This window comes from Oculina patagonica, chromosome 6 (genome assembly GCF_052425735.1).
Source record: "Oculina patagonica isolate OP01 chromosome 6, crgOcupat, whole genome shotgun sequence".
Classification (NCBI taxonomy): Eukaryota; Metazoa; Cnidaria; class Anthozoa; order Scleractinia; family Oculinidae; genus Oculina; species Oculina patagonica.
In genome coordinates this window covers 29,996,260-30,017,776 of record NC_135763.1, presented here as the reverse complement: position 1 = coordinate 30,017,776, position 21,517 = coordinate 29,996,260, and the positions used below count along the sequence as shown (strand labels likewise).

Below are 21,517 nucleotides of genomic sequence, written 5' to 3'. Positions count from 1 at the left end.
TTGCTTCCCCGTTCAGTCCTTCAACAATTTTGTCGTTATAAAGCTTAAAAACAGATGAAAGCGTCTCGACTCAAGGAGCTTGAAGTGATGCCAGCTTATGCCAGCCAGCAAGAAAACAGCGCGAACAGTTGAATGGTTTTCAGTTCTGATTGGCTGGTTTCGTTATTTTCTGTTTCTGATTGGTTTTGGGCCTTAAAAAGGGTATCAATTTTTGCTTTCTTTATCCTTAAATAGGGTCAGGGTTTAAGATCCTTGGCGGCACACCCCTATCCGAAATTTATGGGAGTACCCCCTCCCCCCCCCCCCCCTTGAAATTCTTCCTATCGTTTCATTCCTATGTTGCATCAGTCCTGTCCTCGGTTTGATGTTCATTGTGGCGAGCAGACTGGGCTCTAGTTCTTCAATGGCCGCTTCCATTCGGATCGCATCGAAGTTCGAAGTCTTTTGCAGTTTGCTAAAAGATAGCCTGCGAACGCAGAAGATTGTTTTGCTTCAGTAGAGGTAAGAAAAAGTGGAAATATCGTGTTTAAAGGACAATAGAGTAAATATAACTAAGTCTATTTCATGCTGAAATAAGGAGTAGAAAAACGAAACAAACTACCTTCGGGCTTCCGAAATTTGAAATCTCTGTAAAGGAGCTACCGTCACAGACAACACATTTTGAAAACGATGGAAAGTTTTTTTAAATTTGTCTTTCGAACTTTGTCTTTATCTTCATCAATCGAAATCATTTTTGGTTAGAAAAGTATTAGTTTGAGGTTTCCTTTCAATTTGAAAGGAATCAGAATCAATGGTGCTTTGTTAGCCCACTCGTGAATGAGAATACTAAATGTATTGGTGTAGAGCTATGAAATGATTCTGTCTTTTTGTGAGCGGCATGTTAGTATAGAAGTTGTTTGAAGGGAGATATGATTACAGCGGACGCGGGTAATCCATTCAAAAGGCTAAAGCCTTCGTTATATAACACTAATTTCTACCATAAAGTGCAAGCTTGCTAACGCGTTGTGTAGTGGCAATGCGTTGGCCCTCCAGTCCAGTGGCTCGGGTTCGATTCTCAGCAGAGACAATTAATTTTTTTTTTTACGACAACCTATTTTACAATTTTATACGACGTCTTTTTTTCCTTTCTCCTTTTTGCGGGCCCAAGAGAGGCCCGCAACCCTAATCTTGACAGTGACCAGCGGATTGCGTTTTACGCGTGCGTGCCACGTTTATAAACCAGGACCGAACCGGAAGTTGAAAATTTTTGTTCTTCCACTAAGCACGATCGGAATGCGAAAATGTGTTAATCACGACAGTTTGTCGTAACACCGGAAGAGAAAAATCTGTTCTCCAAGAGCGATATTTTAAAAACAGCTTGTAAACCTTCTGTGATATTAAAGGCGTTATGTGTTGCTTTTGAGAACATTTGCTGTGATTGTATCACAGATAAACCACGGTAAAGCGAATGATTCCAACAACGGTTATTGTCGAGAAATTTGTTATAACACTGACAATATAGCGAGTTTACCGACTGAGAAAAATCACATCTAAATTCACACTGCACCGCGTGCGAAAAATCATTGCGTGACGCGTTACTCAGAATAATTGTCTATTGTCCATTTGATCATTTCAGTCCTCCTTGTTCAGTCGTTTATTTATAATTATCGGCACTGCCTACCAGTACCTTGTCTAAGTGCGTCAAGGCCCGCACTTTCTAACCTGTGGTTACCACTAGTTTTATGAATCTATTAGAGATGTAAATCAAGTACTATACAGTATATTATTAAAAGGCAACAAAATTCGTCAGTTTGGCGAGCTTTTTTACGATAAATTATTTATGTATCATGACTATCGATTATCATACAATACGCTTAGAACTATAAAACATTCAGAGACTGCTAAAATTGGACTTTATCCATACAATTGTCCTGAAATCAACCTTTAAATACCCAACACAGTCGCAGTCCACAGTTCGTGCCTGGAAAATCTAAAAATTCGATCAAAACACGGAATATCAGTTCAGTGCTTCGAAGATTTTTATATTTTCCCTAAGATTATTTCTTCTATTTGTCATGTGAAATTCTTAAGAGCTATAAATCGAGCCATTCGAAGAAGCTTTTATACATACAAGCCATTAAACTTTGAACCTACGGTATCGGTCAGCGTGCTAACAACAACACAAAGAAAGCTATATGCTAATTTTCAGCCCAAATGATCAGTATGCCGAAGTTGTCAAGCGGTTACTAAGGGGTTTGGTCTTCAAAACCATTGTTGCCAGTTCAAACCTTAGAAGTGTGAAACAAAAAGTTTCAAGAAAAAAACAAGGAAAATTAATTTATAATTTAATGCATAAATTATTATTCATAAATTAAAGTTAACAGCCCATAATTTAATGCATAAATTATTATTCATAAATTAAAGTTAACAGCCCATCGACCAACCGACTGACCGAGTAAAAATTAGCATATCACTTTCATAACCATACTTGTTTCATTACATTCCCGAGTAAAAATGACCTGTTAAATATAGCGTGACATTGCTCTTTTAAGCCTACATTTATGCATTTATTATTATATTTATAAACTTGATAAGAGTTGTGGTTTCGGCATCATCGAAATTCCTTTCTTAAGTAACAATACACTAAAATCAAATACTGTAAAATTCCAGTTATAATTAAAGCCCTGGGTTTATAGAACTTTGCACGGCTGGTTTTGTGTGGTCTTTTAAGCGGAGGGTTTTATATCTGGGAGGGCCACAGGAGTGTTGAACAAAATACGTTTTAGGTTAAAAACCCATAAAAAACAAAATTTAGCCCGTTTAGTACTGCATCCGGCAGAGGGGGTGGGCTTATAATCAGATGTAATTTTTGTTTCCAGATAGATGGGCCTGTTACCAGGGGGGCTTATAAGCGGGGGGCTTAGAATCGTAATTTTATGCTATGCTATGTTAGTGTTTAAGGTGATTCCCTAGTATTGTATTCCACATCCTTACTGCCCAGAATTCTCACTAATAGGCACGCACACAAATGAAATGGCTGCTTTTTTCTCTGCAGCTTGGTTCATGAGATATCATAAATCATTGTTTTCTTGTAAACTAGTCTGGTGACCTATCATTTTTTTTCTCTTATTTCGAGAGTAGCGATCAAATTCTTTCTATAAAAGGAATACTGATCAATTCTTATGGTACAATTATCATAATACATTATCACTGAAAACCTGTACTTTGCCAGTACTCGCAAAGGGATTATTAAAGAATTACATGTATGTAGGATATACAAGGTCTCTGTGCTCCCATAAAACAAATACAATGATCCCCCTTTTAATTTCAAAATTTAAGTTCCCTTAAGGTAAACAACCAACGGGCAAAGTTTGGTTGTACATCTATGAGCAGTTCAACAGTACTGCTCAAAAGTATGTTACCACCTCTCGTCTCGTTTCTTGCAGGATGAGTTTCTGGTCTCGCAAATGGTCGACATGTCAAACGTCACATTATATCTTTTCAGCCACAGGTAATCTTTGTTAGGCAATGTTTGCTCTGTTATTGTTTCTACATGTATGGTTAACAATGGGTAGTTAAAATCTCAAGAGAAGTTAGAGCTGTGAACTTGCAGTTTTTTCAAGCATCTCGTGAGACAAGTCATCTCGACAGACGAGACTCTCGTCTTGCGAAAGGGTGGTAACTTACTTTTGAGCTGTACTTTATTTCAGGTGAATTACCTTAAAGTAACATACCGGTAACTAGTTTCTAAATTTACATAAGACAAAAAAAAAATTAGAAATGTAAGCGAATGCCAAATTGAGTGTATCAGGCCATTTCTCCTGATGAACTATGAGTCAATTCGCGTGAAGAAAAAGTTAATTTGCCCAGGCTAATAATATGTGATTCATCAGAACGGGCTATTGGGCTAAATGACCGAAATTAAAAATGAGATGTATGCGAACTGGCCATTAGCGAAATGACTTGTAGGTCAAACGACTGGTTACCTAATTCAGTGGCGGATCTAGGGGAGGGGCCCAGGGGGGCCGCCTCCCCACCTTATTTTTAGGCCAAACTAAGGCCTGAAGGGCCAAGAAAAATTATTCTTGAGCGCGGGCCCCCTCCTTATTTCAGTGTCTGGATGATTGGGCCCCCACTTAACTGAAGGTTTGGATCCGCCACTGTAATTTACAACTAAAATTTCCTATTTAAGTGGGGGCCGCTCAAAACAAAAACAAAATTAATTCTTTCGTAGGTGAAATATGGATATTTAATGGAACAGCACACTGATAATATAAATTATAATTACTTTTCTTTAATTTGTGTTTTAAGGTATGAGAATGAAAGAGTACTTGCTTCTTCGATGCTACTGGGGAAAGTAAATGTATCTTTATGGCTAAAGAATACACAAAGGGCAACAAGAGTTTGACACACACTGGAGAGAAGCCTTTTAAATGTAACCTTTGCAAAAAGTGTTTTAATCTTGCGGGCAATTTAAAGCAACATGAAAGAACACACACAGGAGAGAAGCCTTTTAGATGTAACCAGTGTGGCAAGCATTTTAGTCAGGCCGGAAATTTAAAGCAACATAAAAGAACTCACACAGGAGAGAAGCCATTTGAATGTATCCAGTGTGGCAAGTGCTTTAATAATGCAGGAAATCTAAAACAACATGAAAGAACTCACACAGGAGAAAAACCTTTTGAATGCAACCAGTGTGGTAAGTGTTTTAATCAGGCAGGACATTTAAAGGAACATAAAAGAACTCACACAGGCGAGAGACCTTTTAAATGTAACCAGTGTGGCAAGCGTTTTATTCAGGCAGGGAATTTAATACTACATAAAAGAACTCACACACAAGTGAAGCCCTTTGAATGTAACCAGTGTGGCAAGTGTTTTAATAAGGCAGGACATTTAGAGCAACATAAAAAAACTCACACAGGAGAGAAGCCTTTTGAATGTGACCAGTGTGGCAAGTGTTTCACTCGTGCAGGAACCTTAAAGGAGCATAAAAGAATACATAAAGTTGAAAAGCCTTTTGAAGTTAATCAGCATGGCCAGTTTAACACTGGGAAAGAGGTTCCAAAACAACATGAAGCAGCATGCAGCAGGAGAGTGACATGTAGTAATGGAAAGGACCAAAATGTTTTCAGCATCCCTGAACTTTTAAGCAACCTCAAAGAAATCAAGCAGGAGTAAAGCATAATTATATTAGTGTGTCATCTGACCGGCATTTTGAATTTGTTGAATTTGACATAGTGACGAGGGAGCATATATAATTTTGGGGGTGGAGAAAAGGGGGTGCCACAGGAATTTGGAGGGAATTAACTATTTTTACTCTTAACATTTAAGGGGGCTATTGAAAATACTTTACAAGCAAGAACTTGAAAAAGGGGCGGGGGGGGGGGGGGTGGGAGGTAACATGCCAGCTTTCATTGGTCAGAAATAAAACTGTTTTTGTCTTTTTTGCCCACGTCTGGTGGTTGTGGTAATCGTTACAGCTGTGTGTACATCATTGTTTTAAATTTCGTTTTTTGTAATCACTGCTTCTGCAGCATGTAATTTCACTTCCATGCTGGCTCCAATTTGTTTACCACTTGACAGTTGTATATGTACAGGGTTTCCAGGGCTGCAAATACTTTTTTACTTGAAAGGACATTATCAGTGTCCTATAAAGACACCATATTGGTCGGACAAAACAAAATTGTGGTCAGACATATTTTTATTCATTGTTGCTGAAAAATGATTTTTGATCAAAAAATTGTCCGGACATTATGTCCGACCACACTTGGTATTTCCTAAGGCATGAGCAACTGTTATTTGCAGCCCTGGGTTTGTATGGGTCATTTAAAACCTGCGAAGTTATGGAAGTTTAGAAATTTATTTTCCAGGCTTGGAAAGTCATGGAATTTAAGTGTGGGTCATGGAAAGTCATGGAAAATGGTATTTGTTGTACAAAGTAAATTAGGTACTGGTAGGTTATTTTCTGTGAAGAAAAGAGTAAAAGCATTATCTGAAATCAAGAAAATAATTGTCGAAAATTTCCAAGAAAAATGGTTGAATTTAAGTCTGGTTAGCCAACAGATAGTTTGGGTAACTTGAAGTTTAAGCCTTTTATTGAGACTCGGGATTTCTGCCCTGCTGGCTCGCAATTTCAGCTGAACAAAACTATTTCAACTTCTAAGCCTGGCCAGGCATTATATTTTACATTGATTTGATTTTTTACAGGAAAAAAATACCTGCATTAAATATCAAAGTATTTTTTTGTGAATCGTCCCACAGGACAGCAAAATTTGATTTGTATTCAGTGGTGTGGATCTATGGGAGGGGCTCCCCCCCTGCTATTTTTAGAACAAATAGAGGCCCAGAAATTTTTAAAGAGGGGGTCCCTCCTTTATTCTAGGGTCTGGATGATGATCAGCCCCCCCCCCCACCTTATCTTCAGGTCTGGTTCCGCCACTGGTATTTCTGAAATTCCATTTCGGTTTTAATGTTCTTTCTTATTCCAACAAAAATAATAACGATTAATGTATATATGTCAAAGTAAATTTGATTAAAAAAATTATGAGAAATAATCTAACATATACTATAAAACAAAAAAAGCAATGGTGAACTGTTTTATATACTGTATTAGCCAAAAGATGAGATTATTATGCAAGTGAAAAAATGTAAAATTGCATTTTAATATAAATTTACAGAAGTTTAGCTAACCTTCTTATAGTATTTATGTTTTTTGTCTGTGTACAACTTTCATTATTTTGGGTTTTGTATTACTGCATTTTAAGTGATTTTATTGTATAATTTGTGTGTGTGTGCAGTGTTATCTCAATAAATAAAAAATGTGGAGTTTTTTTTTTTGACAAAGAAGTTTAACTGTTTACACATCTTTGTAATACAAGGGTGTGGTCAAGACCACAGCTTCTTAGGTTTGAGTGGGGAGCCTGCCATAAATTATTCTTTCAAGATGCAAAGCCCTCGTAGCCCCCCTCCCCATAAAATCATGAATAATCCTAAATTTTGTTTAAAAAAAATAAGGGAAATCTTATAACATTTACTTAATGGAAAAATTGTTACAGGTATTTTAATTAACCTGAAAGCTAAGGGTGATTGGTGTTGCTTTAAGTTATCCCATTCATTCCCTAGTTCTTTGCACAAGGAATGACTGCGCTCAAGGCTGGCCTAAAATGTGGAGGCTACCCAGCTTTTGTGGCACCCCCAGCACCTAGGGGGATTATTTTTCAACCCCCCCCCCCCTCCATATAATTCTAGTCGATCGATCACAGGGCTACCTCGAGTATTAAATTACAAATGTACTCAGTGAAACAACAGAGCCCAGTTGTTGAAAAGAGGGATAACGCTATCCAATGAATAAATTGGTATCCAGTGGATAATAATAATATTGTCTTAATATGGGAATTTACAGTGTGAATTTTCTTCCACTAGGTGGCTCTTCTTGATCCCACTGATTCCAGATCGAATTAAAATTTAGAAGTGTTGTTTTTTGTGGAGGGAGGAAAACCGGAGGACGAGAACCAACAACAATATGATATAACATAACTTATATGAATCATTTCATATACATTACATCAACAAACTTAACCCACATATGGTACCGGGCCGGAATCGGACCCAGGTCACATTGGTGGGAGGCAAGCGCTCTCACCACTGCGCCATCCCTGCTCCATCTGGGACCAGACGGTGGATATTTAGAGGCACCCGGATGTTTTAACACTTAAAAGTGTCTTACCCACTAACAATACAGTGCAGTGCCCCAAGCCAGAGCTCAAAACTGGGCAGAGGCACCAGAGTCCAGGGCTCATGTTGTTAAGCCTGTGAAACACTTCCCAGAGCCTCATTCCTCGCGAAGCGAGGCCGAAGGCCGAGCGTAGCGGGGTGTATAATTTTGTCCCTCAAAGGGCTCAGGCGGGATGAAATCTCGTGTGGAGTTTACGGTCATATATATATATTTATTTGTGAGCTTGGTGTGTGGCGGAAATGACGTCACACGGCCACCGCGCGCTGGTGGCCTAATGGTAAGGCGTCGGACTTGTAATCAGATCTTCGGGACTGAGGGCATGGGTTCGAATCCGGCTAGGGTTTTTTTTTTTTTTTTTTTTTTTTTGTGGGTTCGAATCCTGAGCCTTTCATTTTTATCGTTTTTCTTTTCGGATTAAAATAACACTGATTTCCACATAATACTCCCTCAACGCCTATTCAGGCTATAAACCTTTCATCGCCATCAGGGGCGCGCGGGCGGAGGGTTCGAATCCTCCTGCCGTTCGTTCTTCTTTTTTTTAATGACCTCAAATAAATGTCCAAAATGCGACTATCCAATAATTTGTCGATGATTTTGAAAATAGCCTGCGCCTCCTAAGTCCCAACGCTTTATACCTCTTTACGAACCAGAAAGAGCCGCCATCTTCAAAGCTGAGTAGACCCTGGGAACGAGGGTGTCGCGGCCATGCCCGTTACTAATTTTTAACAAATATATCTTCCTGCCTACTGTGGAAAATTGAATATGTACAATGTTCAACTTCAAATAATCCACTCCTTATTTATAACACCACCCCCCCCCCCCCCCACCTCCCCAACCCAGAGCTTCGCGAGGCCCTGCGAGTCACGTATTACTAGTAAATAAAGAAAGGTGTCTGTTGTTAATGCGCATCTGATTTACTTATTTGTCTGTGTTTCTTTCTCGTGCTCTTTGAAGAGTTTAGCTTTCAGTTATTCCAATGTTCCGTGAGTCCTGTCCTCGTTTCGGGGTAAGTTGTTGTCGGTGTTGTTGTGGCGAGTAGACTGGGCTCTAGTACTTCAATGGCCGCTTGCTGCTCGCTTCGTTTGAAGTCTTTTGCAGTTTACTTATGGACTGTTTTGCTTTTGTAGAGGTAAGAAAAAGTGAAAATATCGTATTTAAGGGCCAGTAGAGTAACAATTACTTAGTCTGCGAGGATTCCTCTTTGTATCATGCTGAAATAAGGAGTAGAAAAACGAAACGGACTCTACCGAATGCCATATTAATTTCTGTAATTTACAGTCTGAGAGTCTGTTTGAATTTAGATACACTGTCAGGCCCTCTCGCGGCTTCTCTCACTCGATTAAACCAGCTAAAATATTCGATAGAATAAATTATACGATACTTTTAATAATCTTAGGCTTTTGAAAAAGATCAAAACATCTGCAGGCAAGATTTCCGCAGAGTATCCTACATTAATTATGCATACAATTTTGTAACTCTCGTTCTGTTCATGACTGCCGTTCGTGTGTGAAGGATTAGATGGAATATTTGTATGCATAATTAATGTAGGGTGCTCTGCAGAAATCTTTCCCACGAGTGAGATACAGTAAAAACCCGCGTATAAGAACCTAGAAATTAAGAACCTCCTGGCAGAAATTTGCTTCCTCAATACCCCAAAAGGTTCTTATATGTGGGGTTAAACTATTTTATTTATAATACAATAACTGTATTTTATCAAAAAGGATGTCTTTAGAGATCAAGAATTGCACAGGGAAGCTTAAAAAATGCCAGTAAGTACCCCAAAATATAAGAACCTGTTTTGCCAAACTCTAAAAAAGCAGGTTCTTATACGCGGGTTTTTACTGTATCGGTTTTTAACACGAGAAGATAAATATCTTCACCCTCGGATATTGCATTTCTAGCTTTCTGATTGGTTCACTGAATACCGGTTATCAGCTCATATACCTATGTTTGACCTTATATAGGAAATGAGTGCAGCAAGTGCTACTCAGTGTAAAATTTTTCTGCGGGAAGCGACAGTTCCATCAGAAAAATGGTTGAAAACAGCAAATTTGGCGAGCTTTACGAACAAGAAATAATCAGCGGTGCCTACAAAAACCACAGAAATTCCATAGTAAAATTAACTACGCAAAACAAAATTATTGATGCGAAAAGTTTAATTAATTTTACTTGTAAATGCACAACAAGAGCGAGTGAATAAAGTAGAAAAGCAGCAAATAATTTACGAAAGAACGGCAAACTGACACAGTTTCATTCATTGTACGTCATAAAATTAGGCTCAGCACTTCTGTAAAGTTTGTTACCTTTTAATCTTGGTCTTGTCCTTTTATACTTCAATAAACCTGTTCCACTTTGAGCTCAATTTCGCTTCAAATAATAATATAGCAGCCTCGATGACAGCCGTGGAGCCGTAAATTACTGACAAGTACAATGTAAACACTTGCTTTGTTCTACTTGCACAAGACGTGTAGTTTCCAGAAAAGCTTTTGCTTCAGATTATCCCGTAAATCTTAACTGTTGTCACAATTTCCAGGATATATAGACGACTTTAGAGGAGATTATTGGGTGAAAATCGCTTTCCTCATGTGTTTCATTCAACTCAAGAAGTGAACACCACGCCACAAATTTTCCCCCTCATACTATCACTTCCTTTACATCAAACTGAAATGTCCAGTCAATTTAAACTTAAAGAAGAATTTAATAAAACAATAGCACATTATTTTGCTATTGTTTTATTTTGTCATTTGACTACAAATACCAGATTTCATTTCGCCTTTCCTTTGTTATTCAAATTTTGAATTCCCAGTGGGGTTTGAAAAACAATTGCTCTAATTAGAATGACAAAAAGACAAAGCGGAGGATTCTGGTAGTTGTAATCAACTGTAAAGCCATCATGCAAATCACCTAATTATTCCATTCGCCCTTGTTGGATACGAGTCGTTATAGCCAACTTGGCGCTTCGCACCTCGTTGGCTATTTACCACCTCGTATCTAACGCGGGCTCATAGAATAATTGTTAAATATCCAAGCAACCATGTATTATTCTGTTTATTATATAATCCTAATTATCAACTAATTAGGATGTTTTTGACCCGGGGGGGGGGGGTACTCCCTATAATGGCCTATACGGGGAGGCTCCGCCTGAAAGGGGTACCTTTTTCAGGCTTCAGGTATATAAAAGGGTAGGGATTTCACGAGTTTAAGTATATGAAAGGGTATGGAAATCTGTCATTTGGCTATTTAAAAGGGCCTTTAATTAAAATATTTCGAACAGACGCAATTTATGGCTGTGTTATTTTAATTTATTAAGCGCTACATAAAAATGACAAGAAAACGTCCTATTTTAAGTCCAGCCATGTCTCTTAGGTATATGAAAGGGGTACCTTTTTCAGTTAAAGGTATACGAAAGGGGTACAATTTCTGTCAAAAATGGTATATAAAAGGGTAAGGGGTTAGAACTTGGGGCGGAGCCTCCCCGTATAAAACTTTTTTGAGTACCCCCCCCCCCCCCCGGGGTTTTTGATGATTTTCCGAAGATCTTCAATATGATGTTGGAATGTCGTACGAAATGTTTCTGAACATTTTCAGAAAATGTGGACAAATAGCTGGACTGAGTAAATAATAAAGATGGTAAATTTTAAGCTTGGTAATTAATAATGGAGATGAAGTGTTTAACATGACGCGAGCACAGGAATCAAACCCATAGCCTCCCAGATACCGGTTGGGCACTCAGGTGGAGAAATTTTTTTAGCATTTGCCAGCAACTGTCCCAATAGAACTAGAAACAGGACATTTGGACTGAAATTACTTTCACAAAGGTTTGGCTAGAAAACAGGGGTGTAGCTAGGTTTTCTGCTGTGGGGGGGGGGGGGGAGTTCCAAATGTTGTTTTGCCAGTGTGCTTGACAGTCGAGTGCTGGAGACGTGTTGTGCTAGGGGTGATTTTTGTATTTTACGACCTCAGAAATGACATTTCCTTGACTTAGAGCACATTATGATTGTTTATGAAAATCTTACTTTCTGTTTTAACCATCTGAGTTAAGCATCCTTACACAGTCGAGCATAGTGCTATGATGTCAGAAAGTGGGAGTTTGCCCGTACAATACTACATACAGTATTTTTTTCCCCAAATTAAAGTGGGAAGAAAGTTTGGTTTTCATTATGTTTTCTGCCACATTTCAAAGTTTTTGCTGGTCTCAAAGGGATAGTTGATTTCAAGAATCGTGGGAAATTGTTGGTTTCTTGCTAGAAAAAGAAATGGTTTAACATTTACTCACTCATTCAGTTTGACAGTTGATCCAGTCCTTGAAGTTTAGGGGGAGTCCTTGAAAAGTTCTTGAATTTGTGTGTAAGTCCTTGAAAAGTCCTTGAATTTTCTTCAACTTCTAATGAAGTGGGGTCGAAAGAGAATTGCTTTACAAAGACTTTGGTCTTTTCCTGTGTAAAGCAGCTTCAAACACTGAATCAAAGATCTCTTCGAGATATTGACTTTTTTGCATGAAGTTGGTACGAGTAGAAGGTTTATCCTGGGCATTGTTGTTCGAACATATCATGGAAGAATTCAAACGTCTTTCAGTTCAAGCATTTTTTTTATTTTCGCGGAGGAAATGCTGTATTTGTCAGTTGTGACGGCTGGGCGCTTTGCGAGTCATATACTTTGGCTTGGTTAAAAATGGTAAACTTTGACGCTTGCCTTTAATCGAAATATTTGTTTCCTTTCGAGTTAGAAAGATTTCTACTCAGCTTAATGCAGGGTTCCCGATAAAGGTTGCGCACAACAGAGTTACCTTTTGTCTCGCCACGCAATCTTAACCCCACATTGAGAAGTAAATTTTTGTTTGGATGTTAGCAAAAGCCGCTTCTCCTCGCGTTATTCTTTACCTTACGGCTACACATGCCATTTCAAAGTAATCCAAAAAGTAATCCAACTGCGCTCATGAGTTCAAATGCCAGTGAAACAAATTCACCAGCGGTTTTGAATAGAACTTTTAATTGTCCTGCGCATGCTGCATGCACTTTAGGCATTTAAAAACCTTTTAAACCTGTTAGCTTGGACTGGGAATACCATCTGGGAATACCATCTGTGAAATTACATTCCTGGTAGGTGGTCCTTGAAAGTTCAGTTTGGTCATTCAAAAGCCCTTGAAAAATGGTTGCAATTTTTTGTATGAACCAAGTACCTTTATAATGTCATAATGCAAGACCTCCTGTAGAGTCACCATGGCAACAGTTTAAGGAGGCTCGATGTAGTTTTTTTAGCCGAAGGGTGGTTGTTTTGAAAATTAAAATTATCTAGGAAGCCAATGTTTGATTTTTGCCAAAATACACCATAATGATCAAATATGACCAAATTTTAATTTTTTACTCGTCACTTTGTCACAAAGGTTACCATAGCAACCATTGACGTTTTCTTTTGTTCTCAAACAAGCTTGATTTTCTCGAAATCTAGACTGACACTTGGTATTCATTTTTTCATATGTTCAAGTGCAGTAGATTTACTACCTGTGCTCAAAATTTTAGGAAAATCTGTAAGAGCGTTTTAGAGTAAATCAAGAATGAAGTTTTTGGTATTTTCTTATAATTTCTTACAATCGGCAGTCAATATATTTTAACAAATTAAAGCAAAAAGTCTTTCGCTTTTAGTTAATGGTCTTTGATGGTGTAAGTATTTATATTTCAGTGAGAGAAACTGTGCTTAAATAATACGAAACAATTTTAAGGCGCCTATTTTATATTAAAACGGTGTTTTTCTGAAAATTTCATTCCCGATTTACTTGAAAACGCTCTTACAGATTTTTCTAAAATTTCGTCAACAGTTAGTCAATCTACTGAACTTTAACATATCAAAAAATAAACACCAAGTGTCAGTCTAGATTTCGAGAAAATCAAGCTTGTTTGAGAACAAAAGAAAACGTCAATCGTTGCTATGGTAACCGTTGTGACTAAGTGACGGGTAAAAAATTAAAATTTGGTCACATTTGATCATTATGGTGTATTTTGGCAAAAATCGAACATTGGCTTCCTAGGTAATTTTAATTTTCAAAACAACCACCCTTAGTCTAAAAAAACTACATCGAGCCCCCTTAACTGAACATACAAGTTTTGAACAGAAGGATGTACATGCATATGACAAAAATTTTATCTAGTTCCTGAATCGAGAAATTTTCATTTTTTCACAACTCGTGTGGAATTGTTTCTTGCAAATAACATGACAATAGAATTTGTGCTTCCTGAAAATATTCATACCCACTTCACCAAGGTTACTTGGAGTTCTGTTGTCATTGTCATGGTGGTTCAAAAGAATGTAAGCTTACAGGACAAACACGACACGACACGACACTACACAACATGACACGACACTACACTGCACTGGACTTTCCAGAAGGGTGGGGGCACAAACCATAAAAACCTTCCTTTGAGAGGTATGGATATTTTCTTGAACAACACACTTAATATTACTTTTCTTTGGTGTTTTAAGGTCTGAGAATAACGTATTACCTGTTAGTGGGCAAAGTACATGTACGTTGATGGCTGAAGATTACAAAAAGTGCAGCAACAGTTCCACTCAAACTGGCCAGCAAGAAAAACATACATTGAGCAAAAGTACTCATACAGGAGAGAAGCATTTTGAATGTAACCAGTGTGGCAAGTGTTTTAGTCACGCAGGACATTTAAAGCGGCATAAAAGAACACACACAGGAGAGAAGCCTTTTAAATGTAACCATTGTGGCAAGTCTTTTAATCGCAGAGAAGTTTTAAAGCGGCATGAAAGAACACACACAGGAGAGAAGCCTTTTAAATGCAACCATTGTGGCAAGTGTTTTAATCGCAGAGGAGTTTTAAAGCGGCATGAAAGAACACACACAGGAGAGAAGCCTTTTAAATGTAACCAGTGTGGCAACTGTTTTAATCAGAGAGGAAATTTAAAGCAGCATGAAAGGACACACACAGGAGAGAAGCCTTTTGAATGTAACCAGTGTGGCAAGTGTTTTAATCAAGCAGGAGTTCTAAAAGATCATAAAAGAATTCACACAGGAGAGAAGCCTTTTAAATGTAGCCAGTGTGGTAAATGTTTTAATCGGGCATCTAATCTAAAACATCATGAAAGACTTCACACAGGAGAGAAGCCTTTTAAATGCAACCAGTGTGGCAAGTGTTTTAATCGTGCAGGAAGTTTAAACCAACACAAAAGAACACACACAGGGGAAAAGCCTTTTGAATGTAACCAGTGTGGGAAGTGTTTTAGTCACGCAGGACATTTTAAGCGGCATAAAAGAACACACACAAAAGAGAAGCCCTTTGAATGTAAACAATGTGGCAAGTGTTTTAATTGTGCAGGATCCTTAAAGGAGTATCGAAGAATACAGGAATGTGACAAACCTTTTAAAGTTTATCACCATGGCCAGTTTTACAGTGGAAAAGAGGTTTTAAAAGAAGAGAAAGCAACATGCAGCACAGGAGCGACTTGTAGGGTAAAGGAGCATGACAATGTCTTCGGCATCGCTGAACTTTTAAGTGACCTGAAAGAAATCAAACAGGAAAAACCATAATATTACTTTGTGTTATCTGACCAATATTTTCTCATAGTGTCACTGTTTATTTTGTTTAAAATAATATTTATCAGTTATAAGTTGAAAGCTTAAAACACTTATTAAACAGAAAAGGTGTTATAAGTATATTAGCCACAAAAATTAATACTGATTTGGTTACCGTAAATGATCTAATAAACGCCCAGGGCGTCTATTACATTTTAGGGGTCATGTCATGGGCGTTAAAAAGAGAGAGGCGTTTATTTCATTCTACTGTAAAAACGTCAACAAAACAAAAGAAGGTAAAAATTATTTGATCAAAGTTGACACTGGCTTAAAATATGTGCAGGACGTTTCGGCTACTGCTGCAGCCTTCTTCAGCAATATGTAAATTTAAAGCGGCGTCCCTGGTGTTATAGAAATAAAAAACTAAAAAAAAGAAGAAAACGGTGATAGGAATGTACTGGATAAAAGGGGGGGGGGGGGGGGCGGAATTCTAAAAACGCGACTAAAAAGGATAGAATAGGGAGTGGTATGCAATTTAAAACTGTTAAGTTTCTTATAAATGTTCGGGAATGCTTCGTGTCCATTAATAGCGTTTCCATCTCGGACTGAGTGCCACGCTTCGAGTGAAAGAAAAGTCCTTGTCTCCAAAAAAGTCTTTGTCTCCAAACTGAAGACCGGTCGATAATGTCAACATTTTCCAGATCAACTTCATCATCGTTGAGCAAATAGTGTTCGGCCAATATGGAATTTCTGTCCATTGTTGTTATCGCTTTAGCATGTTCTTTGATGCGTGTTTTGAGGGCGCGCGAGGTCTGGCCAATGTAAACACACGCACAGTCTTTGCATTTGATTTTATATACAACACCTTTCGACGACTCTTCGCTGATTTTATCTTTGGGTTTTTTCAAAATATTGGCGATGGAACGGATGGGCTTGTGAGCCACTTTGACGTTAAAACCTTTGAGAACTCTTGAGATTCTTTCAGAAAAACCCTTGGCGTCCGGTAGAACAACCAAGCCTCGCTGTTCAACAACGTTGGCACCACTTTTTTGTTCGGCATTAGATTGACGACCATTACGAATCAAATTGATAGGATAATTATTCGCTGCCAGCGCTTTCAATACACGTTTAGATTCAGATGACACTTCCTCCTCAGTGGATGGGATGTTCTTAGACCAATCCATGAGAGTGCGTACAACAGATTGTTTATGTTCCGTATGGTGGTGTAAATTGAAGTCTAGATAGCGGTCGGTATGAGTGGCTTTTCTGTAAACAGAAACGGCTATCGAACCATCCACTTGCCTCGTTATCTTAGTGTTTAAGAAAGCGATTGAACCTTCTGTTTCCACTTCGATGGTGAATTTGATGTGCTGGTTAATCGAGTTTAGGTGCGAATGAAATTCATCTACAAATTCTTTTTTTGGACACACATGACTGTCGTCGACATATCTAAACCACCATTTAGGTGGGTGTGGAGCCGAGGAGAGGGCCTTATCCTCAACGTATTCCATAACCAGATTGGCTAAAATGGCATAGCTGGTTAGTGAGAAAGTCATTAAAATAATTTGACACTAGGAAATGTAAGTAAACAGTGGAACAGGACACTATGGTATTTCCAGATAGTGATGTAAATAGTCAGTTGTGCTCTTCGTATTGCAATCAGTCATGACACATTTGTGAAAGAGAATGCAAAAATAATACTAAAGGATGTCAGTGCATTGGGCTGTTTGAATAAAATCTGTTTAATTGCCAACGAGTCAGGCCTTGTGGAAGACCAGAAGGCCTGACGAGGCGGCAGATCATAGAGCCGCGAGAAGATTTGTATGTGCGAAAAAAATCTCACAAACGCTCCAAAATGAAGAGTAATGTAAGTAATGTTAGATCGTGACGACACAATGTCTGATGTTTTTAGCCAATCCGTTCAGCAGAATCTGTTCAGCACGTGCACACTTTGTTGAAGTTTGCCCAATCAGCGCGCTACTAATTTGTTCAGCGCGTGCATGATGCATTGGCAACTAAAATTCCCAGACAAGATGCGCTCAGATAACAAAGAGGTTTCAAATCTGTTCGATTGTAAAAGCCAAAATTCCCGAACTAGACATTGAAATACGAAAGAAACTTGAATTAAACTTTGTTTAGAATTTAATTTCATTTAAGATGAATGCAAGAAATGCATTCCAAAGCTTCGAAAATTTCGAAGTCATACAAACTTGCATGCGTAATTAAGTTAGGTCTGGCTAAGAAAACAACACGGATTTGGTTTCGTGGTGATTTTATGGATCAGAAGAGAGCTATTTAGAGTTTTTTTTTTCGTTTCTCGAATTTAGAAAATAAATGCCCTATACTTCATGTTTTTCCTGGATTGTCCGGCGTTTTTTTTCTCGGGCAACAGGGCGTTTAATTTTCCTAAAAGCTGCAACAAAACAACGTGACATTTGAAACGTCACGCATTGTGCGTGATGAATTATTCTCGGAACGGTGGTGGTATAATAAAATAAACTTGTTCCATCTTTGGCCACACAACTTGTCCGATCAGGGATTTACCTTTTAAAACCTCAAATTTTTTGGATACTTATGTGTTGAGTGGATTTTACTGCAGTCTGGGAAGTTTGAATTAATTTGTTTTGACAAATTTTGTAAATGTTTGCTTTTTGTTCGTAATTTATTTTCCGAGTTCAGTGGCTCATAGCCACTTTGATTAAGACCTATAGGACTTTAAAACAGCGGAAATCTTTCCAAAATAGCGGCATCGAACAACAGTGGCTTGGAACTCTCAAATAACATGGATTTTACAAAATTTCTCACTAAATCTTCACTACTTTGGTATCATGTAGAACTCCTTTTTCATTTTATTTAGCCTTCAAAAAATCGCATTTTATTCCAGAAACATTGAAGATTTTCAAAGAAAACGCGAAATGTTTATTGATCGGACCAAAATCATAAAGCGTACTTTCAGCCAAACATTTACAATTATCCTCCCTTCTTCTCTCCCGTTGTACTCGTTGGCATTTCTACCGATAGGTACCACTAGTTTATGTTGTGTAGTGTTCTTTTTTGGTTTCCTGGGTTTTTCTTTTGCCCTGTTGAAGCCATGCATGCTTCAGCCACGTTTGTAGTGCAAATTGTGTTGACCTGCTTGTATTGATGCTTTTTTCGACTTCAGCACTTTATCAAGTAACTCTTCTGACATTTTTTACTCCGACTCTACTGTTTCAGTCTGAATGTTTTAGTGCTCGTCGGTGGTAAACATCGCGCAATTGGCGAGCGCGCTCAATTTTAGTTTTTCCGGGAAAGTTTTTCACCTTTTACGTCATTGGTAAACACCAGCTAAATTTAAACTACGAAGTTCTGTTTTATATTTGGTAAAACATCTTTTCAATTCATCCTGCGGTAACACTATTTGACTTCGAAGTGACTATGAATAATATCGTGACATATCAGATCAGTGTCTTGATATCGTAGGATATCATGACAGTAGATTGCGCTTGTGATTGGCTTCTTGCGAATTTGGCTACGGTAAGTTAATGTACTGGCTCCTTCTTTGTTTCTGTCATTTTCCTAACTTTGAGTTTGTATATTTATTTAGTCATTTATCATTTATTTATTTATGTTTTTTTTTTCCTTGTGTTTGTTTCTCGTGGTTTTGAAGAGTTCAGCTTACGATCGTTTCATTCCAATGTTCCAATAGTCCTGTCCTTGGTTTTATGTTGTTTCCGTTTGAGGTTGTGGCGAGTAGACTGGGCTCTAGTACTTCAATGGCCGCTTTCCAATCGCATCGAAGTCTTTCGCAGTTTACTTATGGACTGTTTTGCTTCAGTAGAGGTAAGAGAAATATGAAGTATCGTATTAAGGGACAGTAGAGTAACAATTACAATGAGTTCTCCGTGTATCATGTTAAAATAAGGAGAAGCGGGGCAGTGTTACGATCATAATGACTCCATGATCGATTATTTAAAAGAGACTCATGGCTGTGCCACGGATTTTAGCCAAATTTAGTCATCAGAAATGACCATTAACTTCGGCGAAATTATAAAAATAACCTCTTGAAATAATAACACAGCAATAATAACTCTTAAAATAATAACACAGCAAAAACAAAAGAAGGAACGGATGGCCAAAAGTGAAATCTGAGCTTTTGAAATATTGTTGCCAGGCTGAAAAGTTCGTCTCGTTTGCTTGTAACTTTAAATTATAACGCCCGGCCGGGAGACACATTTAGTTGCAACGAAGCTATGGTTTTGTCATTTGGATCCAATGAATTAATTTCTTTGCAAACATAAATAATTAAGTTTCATTGCAAGTATTTGGCAAAACTTAAAAATATAAACTAAACTCAGTCGTGAAACAGTAAATTTAATCGGGATTCTGAAGAAAAATCGACCCTGTTCTGCCACAGACCTTCTAAATCTCACGATTTTGTCGTGAGACTTACGATTTTAGGTACTCATCTCACAAATTAACCTCGAAATCTCATGGTTTTCCACGATGAATATTTTATACAACATAAAATTAGGCCCAGGCCAATAAACGTCGAACTTCACATGAGACATACTAAATTGGAGTTTCGGTCGACCCAAACAAGTGACCCTATTCGGCGGAATGACGGAACGGCACGGCGGAATGGAGGAATATTCTAAAATGCGGAATGACGGAATATTCTAAAATGCGAAACAAACAAAAGTAAAATTATAACTGCTAACTTTCTCCGACGGCCATTTAAATCTATAAACAATGTCGCTAAAAATGATGCAGGTACTTTAACTTGTGGATATTCGTTGCCTTGACAGAAAAACCAACCTGTTTACAGCGGCTGCTAGCCCTAGAACACCAGTAAAAATTAAATATATCCCATAAAACAAAGGGTTCAGCTTCTTTATTTATCTTCCTAATCCTTCAAGGACGTCGATCTCGAGCCGTGATTTCGAGGTAGGATAGTCGAGTGATTGAGTGGGGATTTCGTTAATGTACAGTTGAGTTCTCGTCCCACTCGAGACCTCTCTCCTCCGCAGCGGTTCCCGATGGGTAACGCTGCGGAGAAGAGAGGCTCGAGACAATGAAGCCTTTAAAGCTGAAGTACATTAACAAAGCCGTTAGAAAGAAAACTAAAGGGCCTAAAATTTACTGAGTTCGTACTGAGAAATAAAAAAAGGAAACCCATAACGAGGATTAGTGGAAAACACGGGGCCGGGTTCTCGGGGTGTGGAAAACACGGGGTCCCGGGGTCTGTAGAAAACACGGGGTGTGGAAAACGCGGGGTCCCGGGATCTGTGGAAAATGCGGGGTCCCGGGGTCTAAAAATAAAAAGATCTAGATAGACGGTGAAAAAAAAATTTCTGGCTAAAAAGACATGTATAATAGTTTATCACAAAAGTTAATACATTCGTAAAACGTATTTCCTTGCTTTGAAAGCCTATTTTTCATGTTGTAAAAAAGCCATTCAAGTTTGTGAATCATATACTTGTCTTTGTGATCCTTTAAATATCGTATTTTTCCATTTTAAAAAAAGAAACTAATTATGAGTTATATACATTTTGTTAGTTGGAAATAATTTTTTGTCAAAAATTAACCAACAAATTTTTATAACATTAAGAAACATAACATTAAGACAAACTACGCGCCAACAACATCCATGACTGGCACTGCGCTGACTTCATTCACCTAGTTTCATTCATGAATCGGCGTGCGGTGCCGTGGTTATGGCAGTACCAAGTATTTAGGATGAGGAATATCTGTCATGATAATCTCAAATGTGAACGCTTTTGTCACTTCACGCCTGGATTACTGCAACAGTATACTCTATGACCTTCCTAAGCTTTGGCATGATAAACTGCAGCCCATGAAAGAACATTGCAGCGCGACTGATTACTGGAACCAAGCGGAAAGAACACCCCGCGTGTTTTCCACACCTCGGGTGTTTTCCACACCCCGTGTTTTCCACAGACCCCGGGACCCGCGTTTTCCACACCCCGTGTTTTCCACACCCTGGAACCCTGGGACCCCGGCCCCGTGTTTTCCACTAATCCACTTCCAGATGGTCACCCATCTCAATGCTCAATTGTCTTAGTTAAGCCCTGTTTGGCAGAGTTAGTATTTGTGTGGGTGACCAGCTGGAAATAATAACCCTCATTGTATATTGCTTTTTTTCTTTCTTCAGGCTATTGCCTACCCCACATTAAACATTCGGTTTATTCACAGTCAGTTAGAATTCTGTCTCAAAATTCCAATTTGAAAATCCTACTTAAAATCCAACTTGAGAGTTCAACCCAAAT

At 38.3% G+C, this 21,517-nt stretch overlaps 4 protein-coding genes across 6 annotated transcripts in view; 2 read left to right on the top strand and 2 right to left on the bottom strand.

Annotated features, from left to right (window-relative positions):
• LOC144658186 (uncharacterized) overlaps positions 1–21,517 on the bottom strand; it is a 221,355-nt gene that overhangs the window by 96,755 nt on the left and 103,083 nt on the right. The window lies entirely within an intron of this gene.
• LOC144658249 (uncharacterized) lies at positions 156–15,571 on the top strand. Of its 3 annotated transcripts, XM_078518651.1 has the most exons (3): positions 156–501; positions 4,291–5,001; positions 14,337–15,571. In XM_078518651.1, the coding sequence occupies exons 2-3, from the start codon at positions 4,351–4,353 to the stop codon at positions 15,261–15,263; spliced, it is 1,578 nt and encodes a 525-aa protein (XP_078374777.1). In that variant the 5' UTR covers positions 156–501; positions 4,291–4,350; the 3' UTR covers positions 15,264–15,571. The 3 variants fall into 3 exon arrangements, with proteins under 3 accessions (XP_078374777.1, XP_078374775.1, XP_078374776.1); XM_078518649.1 differs by lacking the exon at positions 4,291–5,001 and having other exon boundaries at positions 463–501; positions 14,192–15,568; XM_078518650.1 differs by lacking the exons at positions 156–501; positions 4,291–5,001 and adding an exon at positions 8,763–8,843 and having other exon boundaries at positions 14,192–15,569.
• Positions 15,739–16,759, bottom strand: LOC144658007 (uncharacterized). The gene is made up of 2 exons (XM_078518335.1): positions 15,917–16,759; positions 15,739–15,750 (listed from the first exon to the last, which is right to left on the bottom strand). The coding sequence occupies exons 1-2, from the start codon at positions 16,757–16,759 to the stop codon at positions 15,739–15,741; spliced, it is 855 nt and encodes a 284-aa protein (XP_078374461.1).
• The window catches only part of LOC144658006 (uncharacterized), a 66,960-nt gene continuing 64,465 nt past the window's right edge, over positions 19,023–21,517 (top strand). The window contains exon 1 of the mRNA XM_078518334.1: positions 19,023–19,070. Within this exon, the coding sequence (XP_078374460.1) occupies positions 19,047–19,070 (24 nt within the window). The 5' untranslated portion in view covers positions 19,023–19,046. The remainder of the gene's footprint in view (positions 19,071–21,517) is intronic.

What these genes read in the sequence shown, in the direction of transcription:
- LOC144658249 (XM_078518651.1), top strand. Translation starts at nt 4,351, where the DNA reads ATGGCTAAAGAATACACAAAGGGCAACAAGAGTTTGACACACACTGGA. An exon ending in AAGTTGAAAAGCCTTTTGAA is followed by an intron (nt 5,002 to 14,336) that starts GTTAATCAGCAT and finishes ACAGGAGAGAAG; the next exon opens with CATTTTGAATGTAACCAGTG.
- LOC144658007 (XM_078518335.1), bottom strand. Translation starts at nt 16,759, where the DNA reads ATGGAATACGTTGAGGATAAGGCCCTCTCCTCGGCTCCACACCCACCT.